The sequence below is a fragment of the Lampetra planeri genome, chromosome 78, assembly GCF_965212315.1.
Source record: "Lampetra planeri chromosome 78, kcLamPlan1.2.h2, whole genome shotgun sequence".
NCBI lineage: Eukaryota > Metazoa > Chordata > Hyperoartia > Petromyzontiformes > Petromyzontidae > Lampetra > Lampetra planeri.
In genome coordinates, this window is record NC_136183.1 from 3,243,991 (window position 1) to 3,268,546 (window position 24,556).

The 24,556-nt window shown below is 45.0% G+C and overlaps 1 protein-coding gene across 3 annotated transcripts; it reads left to right on the top strand.

The window, feature by feature from the left end:
* Nucleotides 1–7,173: 7,173 nt before the first annotated feature.
* On the top strand, nucleotides 7,174–17,710 carry LOC144738179 (uncharacterized). 3 transcript variants are annotated; one of them, XM_078621174.1, is made up of 2 exons: nucleotides 7,174–7,307; nucleotides 15,870–17,710. In XM_078621174.1, exon 2 carries the CDS (start codon nucleotides 16,518–16,520, stop codon nucleotides 17,511–17,513), a length of 996 nt encoding a protein of 331 aa, XP_078477300.1. In that variant the 5' UTR covers nucleotides 7,174–7,307; nucleotides 15,870–16,517; the 3' UTR covers nucleotides 17,514–17,710. The 3 variants fall into 3 exon arrangements, with proteins under 3 accessions (XP_078477300.1, XP_078477302.1, XP_078477301.1); XM_078621176.1 differs by having other exon boundaries at nucleotides 7,177–7,307; nucleotides 15,900–17,710; XM_078621175.1 differs by having other exon boundaries at nucleotides 7,194–7,307; nucleotides 15,897–17,710.
* Nucleotides 17,711–24,556: the final 6,846 nt, after the last annotated feature.

Below are 24,556 nucleotides of genomic sequence, written 5' to 3' on the forward strand. Positions count from 1 at the left end.
CTTTTTCTATTTTGTAATAATTTTGATTGGGATGTAGAGCTGTGGCATGGAGAGGGTGAGTCTCCCCCCTGCCTTGCCACGCAAAAGACAGCTGGATGATAATTACTCACAAGCCTGCTGGGGAAGTCATAAAATGTAATTAAAAAAATGGCAAACCCAAGGGGTGGGGGGGGGCTAATGAGATTCTTCGAGAAATCCCCAGTTGACTTCAAGAGAAGACCGCCATAAAGGAAAAACCCCACAATAAAACAAAAGACGAAAACAGCAGGGGTCATGAACCTCCCTTGGACAGGGAAATTCACCCAAGGGCAGTTAATCATTACGAGTTAACTGGGGTTTTTTAAAATACAACAGTAAGGTTTGAAGCTTAGCTATATCTTCAACCTCAGGATATCAAAATATAACTTGAGAATAAGAAGTACGGATCCCTGGCAATACAGACTGGGAGCAAATGTTAATTAAACCCTCGTAATATCCTTGGTAACAACTATGGTATACCACAAATCTTGGTTAAGCATGAACCAAGTAATTATGAAAGTATTAGACCTAGGGTCATTCAGAAGAGAATGTGAAATATGTCATTCACGCACGACCAAGATAATATGTATTCCACGGGATCAGAGCCTCGCCAACCGCCTTTGTCTTCCAGTAGCTAACACAGTACATGGTCAGTTTAACACGTAGGCTTTCGCGACCAATATTAGTCAAATGTGTCGTAACCCTCCACCACCCGACACTGCCAAACAGTAAAAAATGTGTCGCGTTTACCAAGACAAATAGTTCACTACTTTAGCCCACCGGTGTGTTGAAGAGTGATTCCACATCATTTAAAATTTTGAGTACAACGTTTCCCTGGTAATTACATGCAGCATCATCGGGCAATTTGCCAGAATGGTGAGGCCCTCTACTTTCTCTCGGTCTTAAATGGAGCAACAGGGGACGTCATCTTTTAGCTAAATCTGCTGCAGTGATTCGAGGCGGAGACGGGGAGGGTATTGTAATTATATAATTGACTAGCTTTACTACCCGGCTTCGCCCGTGACTTGGTTTCACCACGCCTGGCCGCCTTTGTCTCCCCAGTGGCGATGTGCACACACCATACCAGTTACTCGTTTTAGGCTGAGTCGACCTAGGGGAGGCCCAGGACCGGTTCAAATAATCGTTACCGGTAGTGGCCGTGAGCGGGAATTTAACTGGTCGCCGGGTTCGTAGTGCAGCGCGCTAACCACTACACTACAATGCATAACGCTTCCACATGCGTGGGTCACATGACAGATTTGACGTCAGCTCACCGTGCAAAAAATATATGCTCCCCCCCCCCAAAAAAAGTTTATTTTTATAATCTTTGCATGGTGTACAGTCTGGAAAGTATCCACATGGTAAGTTTGTTGCACAATCACAACTTTGCCTTTTATGTGTAATGGGTTCCGGAGACACTTGTAAAGGTAACTTCTTTACAGTGATCCCTCGTTTATCGCGGTTAATGGGGACCGGAACCCCTCGCGATAGGTGAAAATCCGCGAAGTAGGATTGGCCCCCTAGGGATTTCCGTATATGTGTGTGTGGGTACTAGAATGTTTAAAATGTGTATATTTATACTTTATATATATATATATATTTACTTAAATCTATTTAATTATAAAACCTTAATATTATACATTCAATCTCTCATATGATACGTATTGTGGTGTTCTACACTCACCAATGACAGTAGTATCTTGAGACTTGACTCCAGTAATGACGACGACGATGACAATGACGACGACGATGACAGACCTGTGCAGTTCGATAAATGTGATGATGAATGATGATGATGGTGTTACTGCACAGGTATAATGAGGCCTTTAAATCAGTTCGAAAAATCCGCGATGCACTGAGGCCGCGAAACTTGAACCGCCAAGTGGCGAGGGATTACTGTATTACGATACCACACTCCAACAGTCCTCTGTTACAGCCTAGGGACACAGCCTAGGGACACAGCCTACTCTGGCTACGCTCTCGGGTCCTCCGGCTACAATTACCCTAGGGGAGGCTACCTGACCCGACCCAGCCAAGGTGCGGGTCTCCACTCTTGGCTTCCTCGGAACTCGCCCTTACAAGGACGTAGAGCCGAGAGTCCCAGACTCCCACCACTGGCCCGCACAGCGTCCCGGCCCTTACAAGGACTATCGGGGCGAGGGGGTCCAGGGTCCTAAGCTGGCTGGTCTTGGGTCTTGAGCTGTGACTGGTCCCGATCGGCTGGGGAGGTCCCCTTTAATGTCCCTTTGCCCATCGAGGGGTGGCGTTGCGTGGGATCATAGATCCCCCGCAGCCCCCCCCCACCCCTGGCGGTACGGGGCACCCTTGCAGATGGACCTCGTCTACCACTGCCGGTAAGCGTGGCCCATCTATGGCACTACATACATATAAGGAGATTGGTAATCATTCAATTGTTCATGGCTATTTGTTTCCCCTATAAGGAATGGGAATTGTAATATATAATTTTAAATAATATGCTTCCAGGCCGCACTAAGCCTGTAGCTGTCAGAGCGATTAAAGTTATTTGTATTTCGCTCAATTTCAATGGATTATCTAATTAGTCTTGTCCAGTAATAATTCGTTTTATACAACACTTCAACGTTAACAAAACCAATTGAGTGTCCTTGACAAGCATGTACTGCCACTGCCGACAGTTGTGTTTGAGATTATTTAATAAGACTAAAAGAACACCAAAGAAAGTACTTCTGTGAAAAGGCATTTGCACGGTCATCAGTTCTTCAGATCCACCAGAGAACACATAGGAGAAACCCTTCATGTGCAGTGTATGTGGGAAGGCATTTTCAGGTTCACCTGCTCTTAAAAATCACCAGAGAACACAGGCATCAGAAGATCCCCAAGGATTGCATCCAGTGAAACGTCGTACTCAAATTGTAAATGTTGTGGTTTCATGCTTCAACACACCGGTGGGCTAATGCAGTGAACTATTTGTCTTTTGTCAACGTGACACTTTTTTACTGATTGGCCATGTCGGGTGGTGGAGGGTTACGACATTTATAAATTACGCGATCTAAACCCAGAAATGTTGATTATGAATAATATTGGTCGTGAAAGCCTACGTGTTAAACTGTGAAGGTATTAATAAAGGTGCCCCCTTAGAAACCTTGTCTCCCGCAATGATGACACTACAACTGGTGTTAGGAGTGGGATGAAGAAAGAACCCACCTATAGTGTCATTGGAGGATGGGAATGGCGAAACATTCATCTCTCCGGCAGCCACGGGAACCCGGTTACGAAGCCCATTGGCGGAGAGAGCGGCTGCGGATCGGCGGAAGAGTGGCGGAAAATTGGCGAGAGAGGAGCCCGATCCTCCGCGGTCATGCACCGAGCATGCGGCATGGCCGAGGACCACCGTGTTGAGGGGAGCGCGGGGAAGCGCGGGAGTCGCTCCACAACCAGCGGCGTGTAAAGGAGTCGCGAGGGGACCCTGACGGCAATCCCCGTCTCTGAGATAGCGGAGGAGCCTGGGCCGGAGACCGCGCATGTGGTGGGTGCCATTTTGCCCGTGGAGGGCTTGGCATGGCTGGTGGGTGCTATTTTGCGAAGAGCGCGGGACAGCGCTGGAGGGGCGCTGAAGTTAATGGCGCTGCAAGGGGATATTTTTGGCCTCCCGTGCGATGCCCGCACGAGATTTCTCCAGTAGAAGCGAGGGGAAGCCGAGACACCCTTCACTTTCCGGGAGGCGCTGCTGGTGCTGGGGCAGACCGCGTACCCCCAGACGGGTGAGATGGCGCTCGACTCCTTGGTGGTGGAAAGACTGGTGGCGCGGGAGTCGGGGATCGTCCTGCCCTACAGAGGAAGGCTTGGGGATCACGTCCTTGAAGGTGGCCTGGGAAATTCAGGGCCACGAGGCCTGCCAGCATTGGCCCAAAGTGGAGGCTTGGCCGTGGCGGGAGGAGGACATGGTGGCTGTGGTGTGCGGCCTGGGGACGCACGGGAGAAGTCCCCCGCGGGTGGGTTGGCAACCGGGGAAGCCCCCTCCGCCCTGGGGTCCCACGGCCAAATGTTTCAGGTGTGGTCAGCTGAGCCACATCGCCATAGAATGCCGGGGTGTCAGCAGGGTGCCGCCACCGTAGCACTCCGACCTGCCGGTAACATTTTCTCAAGCTCCATGATGTTTTCCGTGACTGCCGTGTGCAAAGTGTCAGGGGCTGGATCTGATTAGATGCTACTGCAGATTTCAGGGATGGGCCGTGCCCTTAGGCCATTGTTTTTTTGTTCCCATTCCTCGGAATCCCATGGAGTGCAAACCGCTGCCAAGGCGGGGGTGACCAGTGTCGAGGGCCGGCTCACGTGAGCTATGTTCTGGTAAAGGCGGACTCTCCCTTGTAAGGTGGGATTCGGGGGGGTTGTGTATATTGTTTGGCTTGTGTTATCGGTTCTCGTGGGGGGGGGGGCCGTCACGGTTATGTGGTCCCTGATGGGGTTCTTGCCCATGCCGCAGTTGCGCTGCGTGTTGGCGGTTTGTGGGGGGTTGCCGCGGGTTGTTCTTTTTGTTGGCGGTCCGCGGGGGGCGCCGGGGTTGCGCTACGTGGTTATGGTTCGCGGGAGATGCTGCGGTTGTGCTGTATGGTCGCGGGAAGTGTTGCAACCAAGGTTTTTTTTTTGGGGTAAATTGTTTTTTCGTGTTGGTGGTGTTCCTCGGGGTTTGGGTTGCTCTGCCTGTCCACCGGTTGCAGTTGCAACGGCAACAGCGGTGGACAAACAGTACACACGCCGGTGAGCATTTACACGATTGTGTCGACAGGGCGGAGGAACTGGGGCAAGCGTCATGGAAGACCCTATCTGGAAGCCCCTGGAGCCTGCTAGAGGGTTCAAGAAGAAAGGCGCGACCAGGGCGGAGCCAGGCCACGCTGGGTACAATTAAAGCAGCTGAGAGCGGGAGCTCAGCGCTGCCGGTTCTGGCAGTGGGCTCGTATCGTAGTTGCTGTCATCTTCGCTAGATATTGTGCGGCTGGATAGTTGTTGGTTATCTCGGTCAGCGCCATTGGTGTTACACCGTCAGGGTTGTATTTAGGTTAGGCTAGACGACTAGAGAGAGCGCATTTATATTTACGTAATAAAGGACTCTTAGGCGATGTAGGTCTCCTTCTGTCCTTTATTGGGTTCTTGTCTCGCACCCCGCGATATCCCCGGTCGGACCCGCACCTCTTCCCTCGCGTGCCCCGCACGCCGTTCGAGTCCTGCGCTCTCTCTGCAGCCACACCGCTGCCCGTGTGCCCCGCACACTCTGCAGCCACTCTGCTGCTCCGTGTGCTCCCGCACACTCTGCAGCCACTCCGCTGCTCCACGTACACCGCTGGCCGACGGTGCCGTGACTCCAACCACGTGGCAAATGGTGCCACTCCTCCGCCAGCACGCCGCGTGGCTTCTATCTTCACTCTCGACTCCCGATCCCCTTCCGGCTCTCACCCTATATCCTCCTCCTCACGTGACCCTGACTCCTCCTCCTCACGTGACCCTGACTCCGCCCCCACTCACCCCGACGATCAGGCTCCCCCTCCCCTATACTCCGGCCCGCGTGAGTGGTGCGGAGGCAGCGCCCACCTTGTCCTTGCTCGCATTACATTTACGCGATCTAACCCAAAAAAAATGTTATGGATGATATTGGTCGCGAAAGTCTACGTGTTAAACTTGCTTAATTGCCTCAGCAATTCGGAGTTTTGTATCATATCTCATCACAAACACTCGAAGAGCACCCCTAAGTGGCAACTGCCTCTGTGTGGCATAAGGTGGCCCAGCACTAGCCTGCATGTGGACATGAGTCTGTCAGTCAGGGGTGATAATTAATGTGTAATCTCAGTTGTGCATTTTCTGGATAATATTTGGAATTTCCCAAATTTGTACAATGACACCAACATGCAAAGACCTATGTGTTTTGAATGACACAATAGTATTTTTACATCCACTCTTTAAGCAGACGGTGCATATTTTGGTTGAGGTTACTGGAGTAGCCAGGGGCGCCTGTCGGATTTGAACCTTGAACCTCTGCAATAAATAGAGAATGCGCTACCACTTGGCTTCCCTCAACCTGAGTGTAGGCATGCCAACCAATGTTTCTAACCAGCGCAGATGTTCCATTTAGAGGGGTCCACGTTTCACATGCCTAGAGAACGGAGGGCATGACTGTTGCCGAGAAGACCCGGTGCTTCATGTGGAGCGACAGGCCAGGTAGCTTCCACACAGCATTGTAGAGCTGATGAAAAGATAATGCCGCCGACTGATTCGGACCACCCAAACACTGTACACATACGCAGTGTAGACGTATTGTGTACACACAATGTATTTACAGCGTACACATAGTCTGCACATGCACTGTATACACTATACACAAACACACTAACAAAAACGACTGCCATTCGCCAATACGTGGTGGTGACGTCACCATGGCGCTTGTGCCAAGCTATGTGCACGTTAAGGCCACGTGTAGTGTCGAACTCCCACCGGCAGGAGGTTACAGGGCAGACTCAGGTGCCATGGTTCAACTGAAATGACTGGCCGATGCACCACCTGTGCCTCCTAGTGTGCTAACAGTGTACACAAACACGGTGTGTGCGCGCACACCGTGTGTGTGTACACAGTTTGTATACAGGGGCCGTCCATAAATGACGTTACGCGATTTTGGACGCTTTTGACCTCCCCCCCCCCCCGTCGTCACACGACGTCACAAAAAGTCAGACACCCCCACCCTCAAATATGACGTCACAAAGGTCTGCCCACCCCCCAAAAAAACATGCTTCAAATCGCTTTAAACTATTGTCATTGCAGTGCGTATTTAATGTGGCGCTACACTCTGATGTTGTAATAGAAAACATTTATTAAAAGTCTATTTAATGAAGTCGAACGTGTTGTCTATATTTATTTAAGTTGCGCATTTTGATGTGACGTCACATTTATCACACCCCCCCCCATCGTCACAAATCGTCACAAATGTCTGACCGTCCCCTCCCCAGTTGCGTGACGTCATTTATGGACGGCCCCACACACTGTTCACACAGTTTGTACACACACACACTGTATACACAGTTTGTACACACAATGTTCACGTTGTTGAGCTCGCGCACCCAAAGGGTCAATGTTCAATAGATGGATCAATGGAATCTTAATAAACTTAAACTCTAACCCCGCTCTCTGACGTCACCACTGCATTACCTCATCGGCGTGAGGGGGAGGTTTACCCCGCTAGTGACGTCATGTAACCTGCTGCCGCGTGACGTCACGAGACACCAGGAAGCTGCCGGTCTCCGCGCGCGCGCTCACTGAGATCCGAGGTGAGAAGTTCACATCGTGGTTGTTGTTGTCGTGGTGGTTGTTGTTGTTGTTTACCCAGGTAGAGCCTCGCTCCTCTCGTAGGGATATCAATTGAGTAGCAGCGAGGATGGAATCGATGTCCAGGTTGGAACATTACAACGCGGGGCCTACCCATGCGGGGCCTTGCCTCCTGCCCTCGCCTGATTGCATTTGCTTTAATTCTCTGCTTAAGTTTAATTTGTCTTCATCTGGCTCACTACTTTGAAACTTTGTTTCTTTTAAATATTTCTACAGTTTTTTTTTATCTTACCAGGTCAAGCCCACTTCAGCTGCTATACCGCTCTTGTTTTCAGAAGCGACCTGCCCACAACAAAGTGTAGCTATACTACACTTTGTGTAGCTATACTAACTCTATAGCAGTGTGTAGTGGCTGTAGTCGTAGCTATACTAACTCTATAGCAGTGTGTACTGGCTGTAGTCGTAGCTATACTATATAGCAGTGTGTACTGGCTGTAGTAGTAGATATACAAACTCCATATCAGTGTGTACTGGCTGTAGTAGTAGCTATACTATATAGCAGTGTGTACTGGCTGTAGTAGCTATTCTAACTTGATATCAGTGTGTACTGGCTGTAGTAGTGTCTATACTAACTTTATAGAAGTGTGTACTGGCTGTAGTAGTAGCTATACTAACTCTATAATAGTAATCTTTGGTTCTTTCGTTGAGTCATGTAGATAGAAAAATAATACAAATAAAGTGAATAATAACGTGAATTAAAAAAAACCCATTAATGTAAACTGTAGCCTGGTTATTAAGTTTTGTGAGTGTACTGGCAGTCTATGATGTAGACTATAGAAATGGTTATTAATAACTAAGAATAAGTCTATAGACTGCCAGTACACTCGCTCAGCTGAATAACCATTGCTACAATCTACATTATAGACTGCCAGTACACTCACCAAATTTGATAAGCAGGCTACAGCCTACATTATAGAGTGCCAGTACACTCACCAAGGTTAAGAATGATGCTAGTCTACATTATAGACTGCCAGTACACTCACCCAGCTTAATAACCATTGCTACAGTCTACATTATAGACTGACAGTACACTCACCGAGGTTAAGAACCAGGCTATAGTCTACATTATAGACTGCTAGTACACTCAACCAACTTAATAACCATTGCTATAGTCTAATCTTGATTTTAAGCTTTCGTGACTGCAGGAATCCATACTCTTTGGTTCTTTCGGTAAATTCACGTAAATAGAAAAAATAATAGATCACGACGTTTCGATCGCAACTCAAGCAACTGTCATCAGGTGTGAAACAAACAGCAGGACGACTGCTGTCGTAGGAGAAAGAGCTGCTGCAACAAGAGTTTTTATAGGATTTTGGTGGGCCCAACCCAAGGATAAGTGGGTGGAGCTAGAGAAGGAATTTGTACACAAATGTGAGAGATTAGTATGTCAATGTGAGACAGCCCAGCCACCGGGGGTGTGCCAATGAGAAGATTAGCATGTCATTGTCAGAGAGCCCGGCAATAGGAACAAACAAAATCCCTAAGAGCACGAGGTACACATGGTGAGAGAGAGACACAGAGAGAGAGAGAGACACACAGAGAGTCGGAAATAACAGCTCACATAAGCAGGTAGGATGGAAACATCAGTCAGTTAAGACTTTACTTGGTTTATAACGTCCTTCCAATGATTGCTCAGTGTGTACCCATCTTCTCAGTTGAAGTTGTGTCTGTGTTTATATATCTGGATGGCTTCATGAACATGAACACATCTTTGATGATAGCCGGTGGGTTTGCAGAGTACCTTCGTCTTGGAAAAATCAATTTCGTGTGAGCCCACAGCATTAAAACAATGATCAACAATGGCAGAGGTATTGACCCTACCGTGTTTCAGATCTGCCTTGTGTTCGCGAACACGGTCTGAGACATGTCGTTTCGTTTCCCCAATGTAACTGCTGCCGCAGCCACAACTTAGTTTGTAGACACGAGGGTATTGCATGTCAGGAATCACATCCTTCACAGATGGGATCAAATCACGGATTTTGTGTACTGTTTTGAAACAAACCTCGATCTTGTGTTGGTTTAAGATTTTTGGAAATATTTTTGGTAACCCCTGCTATGTATGGCAAAGTGATGGTTTTGATTGGATCCTAAGATGGTTGTCTCCCCATGGCTGGGGAGACAGCTTTGCAGATTGTACTGTCAGAATATCCATTCATCCTGAGGGCTTGGTGTACGTGCTACAGCTCACTGGCTAAGTGGCGCTGGTCGGAGATGCAACGGACTCTATGGTGTAGTGTTTTGATTAGGGAATTATCCTGGGCTGGATGGTGGTGGGAGTCAGGCTTTAGATTGGCATCCATGTGGATAGCTTTCCTGTAGACAGTGTCCCAACAAGCCATCAGGTCTCTTATCGATCACAACATCCAGGAATGGTAGCTTGCCATTTTCCACTTGCATGGTGAATTTGATAGATGGGTGTATGGAATTGACGTGGTTGAGCGTTAATATGGCTACTATTATGGCCAGTACACACTGCTATAGAGTTAGTATAGCTACTATACTTTTTAGCAGCGTGTACTGGCTGTAGCAGTAGCTATGCTAACTCTATAGCAGTGTGTACTGGCTGTAGTAGTAGCTATACTAACTCTAAAGCAGTGTGTACTGGCTGTAGTAGTAAGGTAGAACCCATTGGGGTACCCTCATTTTGTTTGTGGAATGTACCATTCCAGGTGAAGTAAGTGTTGGTAAGGCAGTGCCTTACCAAAGTTGGTACATCTGGGTTCAGTCACTGTTGGACCAAGTCTTCAATGATTGCAATGGTGTCAGGTACATGTACCTTGGTGAACAGGGAGTCTACATCGAAACTGACAAGCAAATCATCGGGAGACAGTGAGATGTCCTTGATTAGTGAAACCAAGTGAGCTGAGTTAAATACAGCTGAGGTGGTCGTGCCCGTGAAAGGAAGCAGGGTCTCAGACAGAAATCGGGCCAGTTTGTAGGTGGGTGAGTTAACGGTGAAGACGATAGGACGGAGCAGGGTACCTACTTTGTGGATTTTTGTAAGGCCATAAATCTTGGGTGGTCTAGCAGCCGAAGGTTTTAGAGAGAGCTGCTTGGTCGGTTCGATTAGCGAAGTCGAATTAGTGATGATATTGTTGGTTTTCTTAGCTAGGCGGTTGGTGGGATCTCTATTGATTTTGGTATAGCTACCATCATTAAGAAGGTCCTAAATTTTGTTGTTGTAAGTGGTTCTATCCATGATGACAGTGGCATTGCCTTTGTCGCCTGAGAGGATGACAATGTCATCTCTCTTTTTTAATTGAGTGAGTTCAAAACGCTCGTCCTTGCTGATGTTGCTAACGGGTTTCTTCGCGTTTTTGAGGATTGCAGCGATTTCAGATCTTGCAATGTCTGCCAGGATGTGTCCCAAACCTTTGAGGGCTATGTCGACCTGGGCAATGATATCACACACTGGGATGTGTTTAGGGGAGACTGTGAAATTCAACCCTTTAGCTATTACCGATTTTCGGCTGTCGGAAATTGGGCTGTTACTCTGATTGATAAAAATCTTGTTAACATGTGACTTTTTAATGTGTGGCTTGGGCTTCTTTTTTGACAGGAGGTTTAATTTAGCAATAAAGTTAACTTTACATTTAGTTGACATTGAAGTAGCTGAATAAACTATCATGTTATCTATATGGTCCCAATCAGTTTTTATGACATTTTATCTGTTAATGCTAAGTGTGATTGTAAGAGAGTCTTGTCTAAATTATCAAGTTAAAATTGGAGCAATCTTATTCTCTCTGAGATTAGAGCTAGGTTGGCCCTAAGCATAGTCTACATTATAGACTGCCAGTACACTTAACTCTGATTAAGAACCAGGCCTACATTAGTGTTTCTTTTTATTTTTACTATTTCGATTTTAATTAACTTATTTTTTTATTAAGATTTTTCTATCAACGTGACTGTACCGAAAGAACCAAGAATATAGTACTTAACAGTGCTTTGATAAGGCCTAGTCCCATGCAGGGCCCCCGGCCTCGCGCATGCGCAGATGTGTGCTTTGGCGCGCGCTCAGCGTAGTAATATAATCATTAATAGTACTAAATTGTTATACCATGGGACCTCCTTCGCCTTTTGGCGTCCTCTGGTCTAACACTGTTTGAGACTAGGCTCGAAAGAAAGCTGTCTCTGGTGTAGACCAATCAGTTTCAAGGACATTGCATATAGTATCCGTGATTTTTTTAGCATTTTGACTGCAAATATTGTGGTTAATGCAGATATGAATCCTTGTAAAAAGGTTTCAGTTTTGTTGGCAGAAAAAAAGGTAGAACAACCCTATTATTATTATTATATTTTGGTACTGGCAAAGGAGGTCTAATGATGTAGATGCTTACCCCGAGCCCTCATTACTTTGATAGTGCATTGTCTTTGAGCTGTACGTCTTTTGGCGTCATCTGGTCTAGCACCAATTGAGACGAGGCTCTAAAGAAAGCTGTCTCTGGTGTGGACCAATCAATTTCAAGGACAATTAATATATTATCAGTGTTTTTTTGTTTGCATTTTGACTGCAAGTATTGTGGTTAATGCACGCATGACTATGTAAAAAGGTTTCAGTTTTGTTGCCAGAAAAAAGGGGAACAACTCTATTATTATGACAATGCATATACTATCAGAGCATGTTTTTTTTGCATTTTGACCACAAATATATGTGGTTAATTGCAAAGGTTTCAGTTTGGTGTTTTAACTTCTTAACACCAGTTTTGTTGCCAGAAAAAAATAGGAAAACCTATTCTTATACTAAATTGTTAATTTAACTACTTTAAAGTTGACGGACGCAAAATACGATTAGCGCTGGCTCACCACGGGGCTTATCGCATGGTACCCGGGTACTTTTTTTAAACAAAACTCCACGGTTCGTGAGTCAAATCCGTCACAAGTTTCGTATACAGACAGACGGACAGAAAAACAGACAAAAATTACTTGTATAGGTAAGATGTTAATGATCCATGTGAAATGCATGTGTATTTAAGAGTTTATCTTTGTGGGGAGCTGTAGCGCAGTTATTTCACTGCATTATAAACTCTACAATTAGTTTGATTATTGCCAACGGCAAACATGATTGATAACACTGCGTAACAAAAAAAAATTGTCCCTGCATAGTAAGTGTTATTTTCTAATTGCTTATGCCTCAAAAGTACAGAAAATGGCTATTATTCCCCACAAACTTTGCTTTTGTGACCAGGACAGTGATATTTTGAAATTTACCTATTTTCAATGAGAAAATGTGTGCATTTGTGTCATTGCTTAACATAAAGTCCTGGTCACAAAAGGAAAGTGTGTGGGCATAACCAATAAAAAAAATCGCACTAGCCATCCATGAGGCAAAAATCGTGTTACATAGTGTAAGTGAAAACTGAACTTATTGTGGGCCTTGCTATGTTGATTCATCTTGAATTAATTACATGGTGAAGTGTGAGGAAGCATTAATACTGAGCAGATGAAGGTGGCCAGGCATGGTTCTGGACACACCACCTTTGTACCATGCCGGTGTGTGACAGTGTCAAGTTTGTATTTGCAGTAAAGTATATTAACTTTTGAACATGTAGGTTAAATCAAAACAATAGTTTAATTTAGTTTTCCTCTGGGACTTTTTGAAAAAAAAGGAAACGGGAAAATATCTCAGCACATATGCAGCTGAAGTTAGATCTGTTCACCCGAGCATTCAAGCAAATCTGAGCCTGGCTTCCACCTCGAAGTTTCGATTGAACTATTCTTTGGTTCTTTCGGTTAAGTCACGTCTAAAAATAAAATAATAAATTAAAATAATAGCGACGTTTCGATTGCAACACAAGCAATCATCATCAGGCATAAAAGAAATAGCAACAAAAATCTAACTAGAAAACTATAGACAGACATACAAGCAGACAGACATCACAAGGACACAGAGAGAGGGGTCGTTTCTGTGACGGTCCCTTAAATATAGAGAGGGGAGGCGGGGACGGAGAGAGGGAGGGGGCAGAGAAAATTAGCATATCAATGAGTGGACGGCAACGTGTTGCTGCTGCGCAAGTAAGATGACGACGTGGCACGGCACGCAAGCTTGAAAATTAGGAGAAAGGCACACTAAAATTAAATAACCTCGCAAAATATCGAAATGTGATGTAATGCAACACAGAGAGTCGGTCAACACACAATTAACGCATAGCCTGGTTGATTACGTATTTCAAAGATTGCTAAGTTAGAATTTAAGTGTGAAAATTCCAAAGAGAGGACACAGGCAGAGAGAACAAATAGCCAGAGAGAGAAAAAAGATAAGCTTAAAACTTCCCCGTAGAAGTGGTTCAATCTTAATTTTTGGAGCTTTCGTGACTGCAGGAATTATTATTTGGTTCTTTCGGTTAAGTCACGTCTAAAGATAAAATAATAAATTAAAATAATAGCGACGTTTATTAATTTATTATTTTATCTTTAGACGTGACTTAACCAAAAGAACCAAAGAATAATTCCTGCAGTCACGAAAGCTCCAAAAATTAAGATTGAACCACTTCTACGGGGAAGTTAAGCTTATCTTTTTTCTCTCTCTGGCTATTTGTTCTCTCTGCCTGTGTCCTCTCTTTGGAATTTTCACACTTAAATTCTAACTTAGCAATCTTTGAAATACGTAATCAACCAGGCTATGCGTTAATTGTGTGTTGACCGACTCTCTGTGTTGCATTACATCACATTTCGATATTTTGCGAGGTTATTTAATTTTAGTGTGCCTTTCTCCTAATTTTCAAGCTTGCGTGCCGTGCCACGTCGTCATCTTACTTGCGCAGCAGCAACATGTTGCCGTTCACTCACTGATATGCTAATTTTCTCTGCCCCCTCCCTCTCTCCGTCCCCGCCCCCCCCTCTCTATATTTAAGGGACCATCACAGAAACGACCCCTCTCTCTGTGCCGATATGTGTCCTCTCTCTGTGTCCTTGTGATGTCTGTCTGCTTGTATGTCTGTCTATAGTTTTCTAGTTAGATTTTTGTTGCTATTTCTTTTATGCCTGATGATGATTGCTTGTGTTGCAATCGAAACGTCGCTATTATTTTAATTTCTTATTTTATCTTTAGACGTGACTTAACCGAAAGAACCAAAGAATAATTCCTGCAGTCACGAAAGTTCCAAAAATTAAGATTTCGATTGAACATTAATTTATGTATAATTGTTTTTTTACCCTTCTATCTGGCAATAAAACTGACGCATTTTTACAAGGAGCCATGTTTGTATACACCGCAATACCTGCAGTCATAATATAAACAAAATACATAACTATGATAATGTGCACTGTCCTTGAAGTTGATTGGTCCACACCCGAGACAGCTTTCCTTAGAGCCTAGTCTCACATGGGTTGGACCAGATGATGCAAAAAGGCGCACAACTCAAAGACAATGCACCATCAGAGTATGAGAGCTCGGGGCATGCATCTACACTATGGGAACCTCATTTGCCATGATAATTGGTTTAATACACCTTCTATCTGGCAACAAAACTGACACCTTTTTACAAGGAGTCATGTTTGTATAGACCGCATTACCTGCAGTCATAATACAAACAAAAGACATAACTCTGAGGTTCCCATAGTGTAGATGCTTGCTCCGAGCTCTCATACTCTGATGGTGCATTGTCTTTGAGTTGTGTGCCTTTTTGCGTCATCTGGTCTAACCCATGTGAGACTAGGCTCTAAGGAAAGCTGTCTCGGGTGTGGACCAATCAACTTCAAGGACAGTGCACATTTTCAGAGTTATGTCCTTTGTTTGTATTATGACTGCAGGTATTGCGGTCTATACAAACATGACTCCTTGTAAAAAGGTGTCAGTTATGTTGCCAGATAGAAGGGTAAAAAAACAATTATCACATTTTTACTGGCAAATCAGGTTCCCATAGTGTAGATGCTTGCCCCGAGCTCTCATACTCTGATGGTGCATTGTCTTTGAGTTGTGTGCCTTTTTGCGTCATCTGGTCCAACCCAGGTGAGACTAGGCTCTAAGGAAAGCTGTCTCGGGTGTGGACCAATCAACTTCAAGGACAGTGCACATCAGAGTTATGTCTTTTGTTTGTATTATGACTGCAGGTATTGCGGTCTATACAAACATGACTCCTTGTAAAAAGGTGTCAGTTTTGTTGCCAGATAGAAGGGTAAAAAAACAACTGGCAAATGAGGTTCCCATAGTTATTAATTTATGTATTTCTGCATAATACAAATAGTATTATTTTCAACACACTTTGCTATTATAGCTGAATTTTTCTTAAATATTCCTTTCATAGCTAGACAGCCGAAATTGTGTGCTTTGAGTTTTGGGTAAACATTCATTTTGAAGATACTAGAGCATCCAGGCATATTTATGACCATTGGCCCTCTCATTGTGTACCTTAACAGCCCGCGTGATGAATTGGGGAATTATTTTCACTATATCATGAATATATGAATAAGTTTAGATATGCAAGTCATATGTGACTGTGTATATATGAATTCTTCTGTGCCTTGATACTGATGTAGATGGTGTGGATATGTTTTTCTGTCTGCAGCTGACGCTTCATCTGACTCTTCCTCAGCAGAATTGGTCTGATGGAGCAAAGGGACTCGGCGCAGCTCGGTACAAGAAGGAAACAATGCGACCAGCATGCAAACAGCAAGGATCGTAGGGGAGTTTGACGCAGCACCAGAGAACTCACACAGGAGAGAAACCATTCAAGTGCACTGTGTGTGACAAGGCATATGCACAGTCATCAACTCTTCAGATCCACCAGAGAACACACATGGAAGAGAAACTTTTCAAGTGCAGTTTGTGTGTAAAGGTATTTTCAGGTTCATCTCCTCTGAAACGACACCAGATAACACACAGGGGAGAGAACCCCTTCAGGTGCCTTTTGTGCGATAAAGCATTTGCAAAGTCATATCTTCAAAAACACCAAAGAACACACATGGGAGAGAAACCCTTCAAGTGCAGTGTGTCTGAGAAGGCATTTGCAAAGTCATCAAATCTTCAGAACCACCAGAGAACACACACAGGAGAGAAACCCTTCAGGTGCACTATGTTTGAAAAGGCTTTTACAGAATCATCAATTCTTCATGACCACCAGAGAATGCACACATGAGAGAAACCCTTCAAGTGCACTGTTTGTGAGAAGGCATTTGCAAAGTCATCAAATCTTAAAAAACACCAAAAAACACACATGGGAGAGAAACCCTTCAGGTGCACTGTGTGTGAGAAGGCATTTGCAACGTCAACAAATCTTCAGAGCCACAAGAGAACACACACAGGAGAGAAACCCTTCAGGTGCACTGTGTGTGATAAGGCATTTACAGAGTCATCACATCTTAAAATACACCAGAGAACGCACACAGGAGAGAAACCCTTAAAGTGCAATGTCTGTGGAAGCGCATTTGCAACGTCATCACATCTTCAGAGCCACCAAAGAACACACACAGGAGATAAACCATTCAAGTGCACTGTGTGTGAGAAGACATTTACAGAGTCATCACATCTTAAAATACACCAGAGAACGCACACAGGGGAGAAACCCTTCAAGTGCACTATGTGTGAGAAGGCATTTTCAGATTCATCACTTCTTAAAATACACCAGAGAATACACACAGGGGAGAAACCCTTCAAGTGCACTGTGTGTGAGAAGGCATTTGCAAATTCATCACATCTTCAAAGACATCAGAGAATGCACACAGGGGAGAAACCCTTCAAGTGCGCTCTCTGTGAGAAGGCATTTGCATGGGCATCAGATTTTCATCGACACCAGAGAACATACAGGCATCAGAAGATCCCCAAGGAGTGTCGTCTGAAATCGACTTGTGAAAGTCAAAGTGCTGCAATGAGCCCATCCCTCCTGAAAAAAGAACCAGAAGTACATTCCAGCTTGGACACTATGAAATGTATCAAGGTGAAATGTGAAGAGGCGATAGTGAAGAGTGAAGAAGTGAAGGTAAAATGTGAAGATGTGATGGTGAAGAGCGAAGATGTGAAGGTAAAATGTGAGGATGAAGATTCAACTCCAAAATCGGACCTTCACATCGATGGAGGCAACGTGAAGCAGGAGGAGAATTCTGACTGTGAGGCAGAGCGAGGCAACTCTCAGCAGTTTGTGGAAGTTGAGGTGTGGGTGGACTTCTTAGACAAAACAAAGTCAAATGGAGACCCGGTAGATGTGTATGCTTGAGACAATGATGCCCCACTAGATTCACCTTTGTCACAGGCCTTTAATGAAAGAATGTGAAGTTGAACGCTCAATTCAGTATTTGCAGACCTGTGGGTTGGGTAGTTCTATATCAATTTATAACATTTTTGACATGCGTTTTTCTGGATTTTTTTGTTCTTCTGTCTCTCACTGTTCAAATAAACCTACCATTAAAATTATAGACTGATCATTTCTTTGTCAGTCAAAAAAAAAGTCAAAAGTCACTTTATTGTCAAGTGTGTTACATGCATAACATACAACACAGATGAAATTACAGTCCTCTCTCTTGGTCCCACGGTGCAACCAAGCAATAAAAAAATGAATCACAATTAACAGACATAAATAAACAATAAACAATCGGCGATCAACACAAGATAAATAATCAAAAATGTAATAGACTTAAAATAAACAACAGTCAAGAATTATAAAATGTAAAATATTATTTAAATAAAGTATTTAAAGAAATAAGATATTTAAACTGGTGTGGTAGTGCGATGTAGTGCAATGTGCAGTCCAGAGATCAGGATGTACGAGTGAATGTGTGTGTGGGGGTTGGGGTCAGGGGGCAAAGGGGGGAGGGTGGGCAGAGGAGGGGAGTGATGGTAGAGCAGGGAGGGAGTTGAGTCTCCTGACAGCCTGGTGAAAGAAACTGTCTTTGAGCCTGCTGGTCTTGGCCCGAAGACTCCGCAATCTCCTGCCTGACGGCAGCAGGCTGAAGAGGCTGTGAGATGGGTGGGTGGGATCACCTGCAATCTTGATTGCTTTGCTGGTGATGCGGGTGTTATAAATGTCCAGAAGAGGGGGGAGAGAGACACCAATGATCCTCTCAGCTGCTCTCACTATGCGCTGCAGAGTCTTGCGGCAGGACACGGTGCAGGTGCCGTACCACACGGTGATGCAGCTCGTCAAGATGCTCTCAACGGTGCCTCTGTAGAAGGTGTGCATGATGGGGGGCGGGGCTCCTGCTCTTCTCAGTTTGCGGAGAAAGTACAGGCGCTGTTGGGCTTTTTTGGCCAGTGATGCAGTGTTGTGACTCCACGACAGGTCTTCAGACGTACAAAATCAGCAGGGGATCAAATACTTTTTGCCCTCACTGTATATATATGTTTTACTTCCAACCCATGATGAGAGGACGGAATACATGGTGACAGCAAGCACACGCATGCACAACAGGTCACGACTTTAAAGGCCACAGCGCCCCTTTTTGACAGATACTGCAAGTCTGATGCAAAAAATGTTTAACGCTTCCAACCCGTTATGGAATTGTGGGGAACGCTGCCCAAAACGAATACACACAAACAGGGATACAATTGTGTTAAAAGCTTTCTTTTCATCACATAATCTTGCCGGCGAATGTATTAAAGCCCTTAGCCAATTGATGCACATTTGTTAGACAAGCAAGCATACTACCGCACACCATTGTTCCAAGGCATTACGTTAATTGCATAATCTAACAAATGAATTCATTGAGGTCTACCTTTGCTTAGGCACATGTTTCTTTATTACTGTTCGTATGAATATTGTCACATTAATTAAAAAACGTTTTCCTGTCGCTGTGTATGATCACCTTACTCTGAAGAATGAGCCAATTGTTCTGTTACCCAGTTTGACAAACAATTATTGAGGGTTAAATGTACGGATCAATGAGGAGGACATCTCCAGGAGTACTGTGTTGGCATTCCTAGCATAAGAGTTCGCATGTTAGAATGTTATGTGTTTTTTAGAGATTAAAGTTGCTTAACACAGAAGAGTCTGAGTGGTGCCTTTCTAAGTCCATACATAATATAAATTTTAAGAACTGTATCCTGCGGAGTGATCTGAATTTTGAGACCTGATATAACACTAAGGCATAATCAGTAAAAGTTAAAGTGAAAATCATTGTATTATCCTGATTGATAATTCACTGGTCAACACACTTTTTCTGGCATAAGGTATTCCAACGGGTTTAATGTAATTTTGGGGTGCTGCTTCCAAATCTAGCATCAGTTTGTGTCTATCACATCAGGTTTTTGAGATATCAAATATTGCATTTTCAATAAAAACTGCGGAAGAAAAATAAATAAATGTGGATATCTACATAAAATGATTAACACTAAAGCAGTCACTGACTCGCAACAACTTGCAATCATAAATGACAGAGTTAATTTCGGGTAAAATCAATGAAAATGGGGTATGCCGATAGCATAAAATGAGATGTGATAGAGCAAATCTGAGATCAGATTTGGAATCAGCACCCTGAAATTAGTCTAGAACAGCTGCAAAAGTCCAGGCCAGAAAAAAAGTTTTTTTTGTTGACCAGTGATAATACAACCCTAGACAACGAAGCAGAAGCTAATGATCATAATTGAATTCATTAGCATAATTACATACACTTGCATAACTGAATACAATTACACCTACCTAATTAGCATACACGCAACATTTTCATGATTAAATAAATTAGCATAATTTCGGGAACATTACAGTTTTAAAAAAGTCATTTCATTTTTTACATTTTATAATTTTTCAGACCGAATATATACAACAAGTGGAAAATATATATAAGCAAGAATGCAAGAATAGAAATCAGCACTGCTCAACGAAACACCCAACTACGACTGGAGAAGTCCAAACCATCAAGCACATCACCGATGAATGCTCCATCCATGCACATCCTGGCGGTATCGCTAAAATTCACACTGCATCAACCACATCATTGGACTGGATAAGAAACCTTTGCATTCATTCATGAAGATCATTTAAAATAAAAACTGTTGCTTTTCACAATGCCATATGAAAGAAGAAGTACTGCGAGTGCTCGACTCCGGGGATTGCCCTCGTGACTGGCAAATTGATAGGGAGCTCTGCATCGTCAAAAGCCACGCATCACGGAGAGTTTTTTGTTGTTGCGTCATTGAGGCTGCCAGCCATGGCTGGTGCTCGCAGTATTGCAATACAGACGCGGGGAAGAGTGCCAAGCATTACTATTCCCGGTGGCGAGATCGTTCTGTACAGCAAACACGATCATAGTGACAATCGTTCGGATTGTGCTCAGATCAAAGTCAACCCTTTGAGGGAAAACTGGTGCAACCACTATTCGTGAGAGTGCCCCTTGAAATCGCAACTCACAGGCGAAGTTGTGTTGAGGGTCGGATCAGAGACTGACACGGAACGATATAACTTGATTTGTAGCGTGTCCTCTGTGCAGCACGAGTCGTACAAACAACTGGAAGAGGACTCTCTTGAAGAGGGGGGAGACGACAGGCGCTGTCTCTCCAACTCGCTCCACAGTCTGCAAGGATCAACAGTGTCTGGTGCGAGTGGTTTCTGGTGACGGGATGATCGCGCACATCGACGCAGACGGAGCCGGACCTGCCAGCACGGGCACTGCCGACAGAGTGACCAGCGTGCCGACTCGGCAATCACCTGAACGGTGGAGAGAGACTGACGAAGCAGCCGAGAGCGCCGTGTGCTCAACACACACGCTGACCCAGCGCCCCTGCTGGGCACCTGAGGTATTTTCGTTTCAAGGAACGCAGCGCCTCGGAAGCCGCAAGAAGACAACAACTTCAATTTCGATTTAAAGCTTTCGTGACTGCAGGGATTCATCTTCTTGGTTCTTCCGGTAAAGTCACGTTTCAGACGCTGTCGCCTCGACAGACCTGGTTTTCACCTGATGACGGCTGCTTGCGTTGTGGCCGAAACGTCGTGAGAATTATTTTATTATGTTTTATTTTTATTATTTTATTACTTCCCTTCTACGTGACTTTACCGAAAGAACCAAGAAGAAGACAACTGCCATTCGCCACGAAGTGGTGGTGACGTCACCACGACGCTTGTTCTAGACTATGTTTTTAATCTTCTTAGGTTTTTTCGGTAAAGTCACGTAGAAAGTAAAATAAAATAAAAAACAAAAATCACGACGTTTCGGAGGCAACACAAGTCTCCGTCATCAGGTGGGACCGTCACAGTCAGATTAGCTGTATCAAGTGAGGCAATGATTCAAGATGTAATCCCTTAAAAGCGAGTTGAGGGGGGAGGGAGAGGGAGGGGGGAGCTCATCAGACTATGGTAGCCAATGAAAGGAACGTATCGGGAGGGAGGGGGGGCGAGGCCAAAAGGGTGGGCGATGGACGTGGAAGCACTTGTGCACCAGCGGCCAATTACTGCACACGCCAACACAATGGAGTAATTGGCCGCTGGCGCACAAGCGCTTCCACGTCCATCGCCCACCCTTTTGGCCTCGCCCCCCCTCCCTCCCGATACGTTCCTTTCATTGGCTACCATAGTCTGATGAGCTCCCCCCTCCCTCTCCCTCCCCCCTCAACTCGCTTTTAAGGGATTACATCTTGAATCATTGCCTCACTTGATACAGCTAATCTGACTGTGACGGTCCCACCTGATGACGGAGACTTGTGTTGCCTCCGAAACGTCGTGATTTTTGTTTTTTATTTTATTTTACTTTCTACGTGACTTTACCGAAAAAACCTAAGAAGATGATTCCTTGCAGTCACGAAAGCTTCAAATCTAGAACTATGTTTTTAAGTTTTCAGTTTAATTTATTAGGTACTAGCGGTAAGTACCCGGCGTTGCCCGGGTGAAAAATATCTTTAAAAACCTCTCTTAAAATTTTCGATTTAAAGCTTTCGTGACTGCAGGGATTCATATTCTTGGTTCTTTCGGTAAAGTCACGTAGAAGGGAATTCTCACGATGTTTCGGCCACAACGCAAGCAGCCGTCCTCAGGTGAAGAACAGGTCTGTCGGAAAGACAGCGTCTGAATGAACACCACCAGGCTTGGCATCGTATATTTAAGCTGGGTTGGAGAGGGAAGAGCGCCTTGACAAAGGAATTGCATATCAATAGGAATTTAGCATATTTATGGAAAATGCAGATATGGGATTAGTCACTACTTGTGGAATGAGTTACAGCAGCAGAGGTTAGTGTAAATGCGATTGGTATTACCTTATAGTCGCGGCATCTCTTCAGAAAGGTGAGAGACTCAATTAGCTGAGCCTTCTTATCACGGAGTTTGTTGTCTCTTAAAAACCTTACATATGTAGGACTCGTACAAGGGTTGTCTTTCTCTCTATTTTCCTCTTAGAGTCCACCTTCGCCGCGCCACCGCTCCGCGTCTCGGCGCAACCCCGCTCCACTCCGCGTCGCTCTGCTGCGCCACCGCTCCGCGTCTCTCCGTGCCCTCACTCCGCTCCGCGTCGCTCTGCGTCTCTCTACCTCACTATCGCTACGCTTGTCGTCTCTACGGTTTCTCCTACTCTGCATCCTTCCGATGCATGGCTACCCTGTCTGCTCACTGCGTTCTCGCTACCACTGTCTCTCCACGCTTTACTCTACTGACACTGTCTCTCTACGCTTTACTCTACTAACACTGTCTCTCTACACCTTACTCTACTATCACTTGCTCTGCGACTCCCTGGGCACTGTTGCTGCAGCTCCATCCACGACGCCAACTCGTACAGGACTCCCTTCTCTTCGTTGCGCTCTGGCTTATATCCCCACACCAATTAATCACCCTAATTATCTCTACCCTCTGCTTATCGCTCGCCCCCTGGCCCCCCGTGTCACGTGGCCTTGTTTTCGCCGCCAGAGCGACGCCGTCTAATGCCCAATTACCTTTCCAGCCAATCACTGGCCTATGTCCTCCCGGCTACCCTGACACCTGTTTCAACTCTTAACGACCCACTTCGCCTAAAGTCACAACAACAACCATTACCTCACATCACCCCACTGTACTGTGCTTGCTCGCATAGCAACAGAGGTGGGGGATGCGTGGCGCGCTATCTCAAGCCCTACACATATACACACACAGACACTAAGGTATTGTGAAAGCCCGGTGGGCCGTTTGTACATTTCTCCATCAACAAAATTATTAGAAGCTTGCAAAAGTCCAAAAAGTTGTAGAAATTGTGGGGTAAATATTTGATGTAAAAGGTTTCCGAAAATTGTGGACACCCCCCCTCAAAAATTATATTTACACCACCCTACATACAACAGAGGAAGTATCTATTGACTCTGTAGTTGTATCTACTGACTGTCCAGTAGTATCTACTGAGCGAGTAGTAGCTACTGACTGGAGTATTATTTATTGATTGTAGTAACGACTGACCGTAGTAGTATCTACTGGGCCTACAGTAGTATCTACCGACTCTATAGTAGTAACAACTAACTGTATAGTAGTATTCACTGACTATAGTAGTATCCACTGACTATAGTAGTAACCACTAACTCTATAGCAAAATCTAGTCACTCTATAGTAGTATCTGCGGACTCTAATAGCTACTCACCGTACTAGTATGTACTGACTGTATAGTAGTATATACTGACTGTAGCAGTATTGACTGAGCTGTAGTGGTATATACTGACTGTTTTAGTATCTACTAACTCTATATAGCAGTATCTACCAACTCGATAGCAGTATCTACTATCACTACAGCAGTGCATACCGGCTGAGGTGGTACCTGCTATCACTACAGCAGTGCATACTGACAGTGATGGCACCTGCTATGACTACAGCAGTGCATACTGACTGTGGTGGTACCTGCTATGATTACAGCAGTGGATACTGATTGTGGTGGTATCCTATGACTACAGCTGTGCATACTGACTGGTGGTACCTGCTTTCACGACAGCAGTGCATAGTGGTGGTACATGCTATGATCACAGCAGTCCATACTGACTGTGGTGGTACATGCTATGAATACAGCAGTGCATACTGCTGTGGTGGTACCTGCTATGATCACAGCAGTGCATACTGTGGTGGTGGAACCTGCCATGATTACAGCAGTGCATACTGACTGTGGTGTTACCTGCTCTGATGACAGCAGTACACACTATGCTGGTACCTGCTATGACAGCAGCACATACTGTGGTTGTACCTGCTATGATGACAGCAGTACATACCGACTGTGGTGGTACCTGCTATGATCACAGCAGTACTGTGGTGGTGGTACCTGCTATGACAGCAGTACATGCTGTGGTGGCACCTGCTATGATGAAAGCAGTACATACTGTGGTGGTGGTACCTGC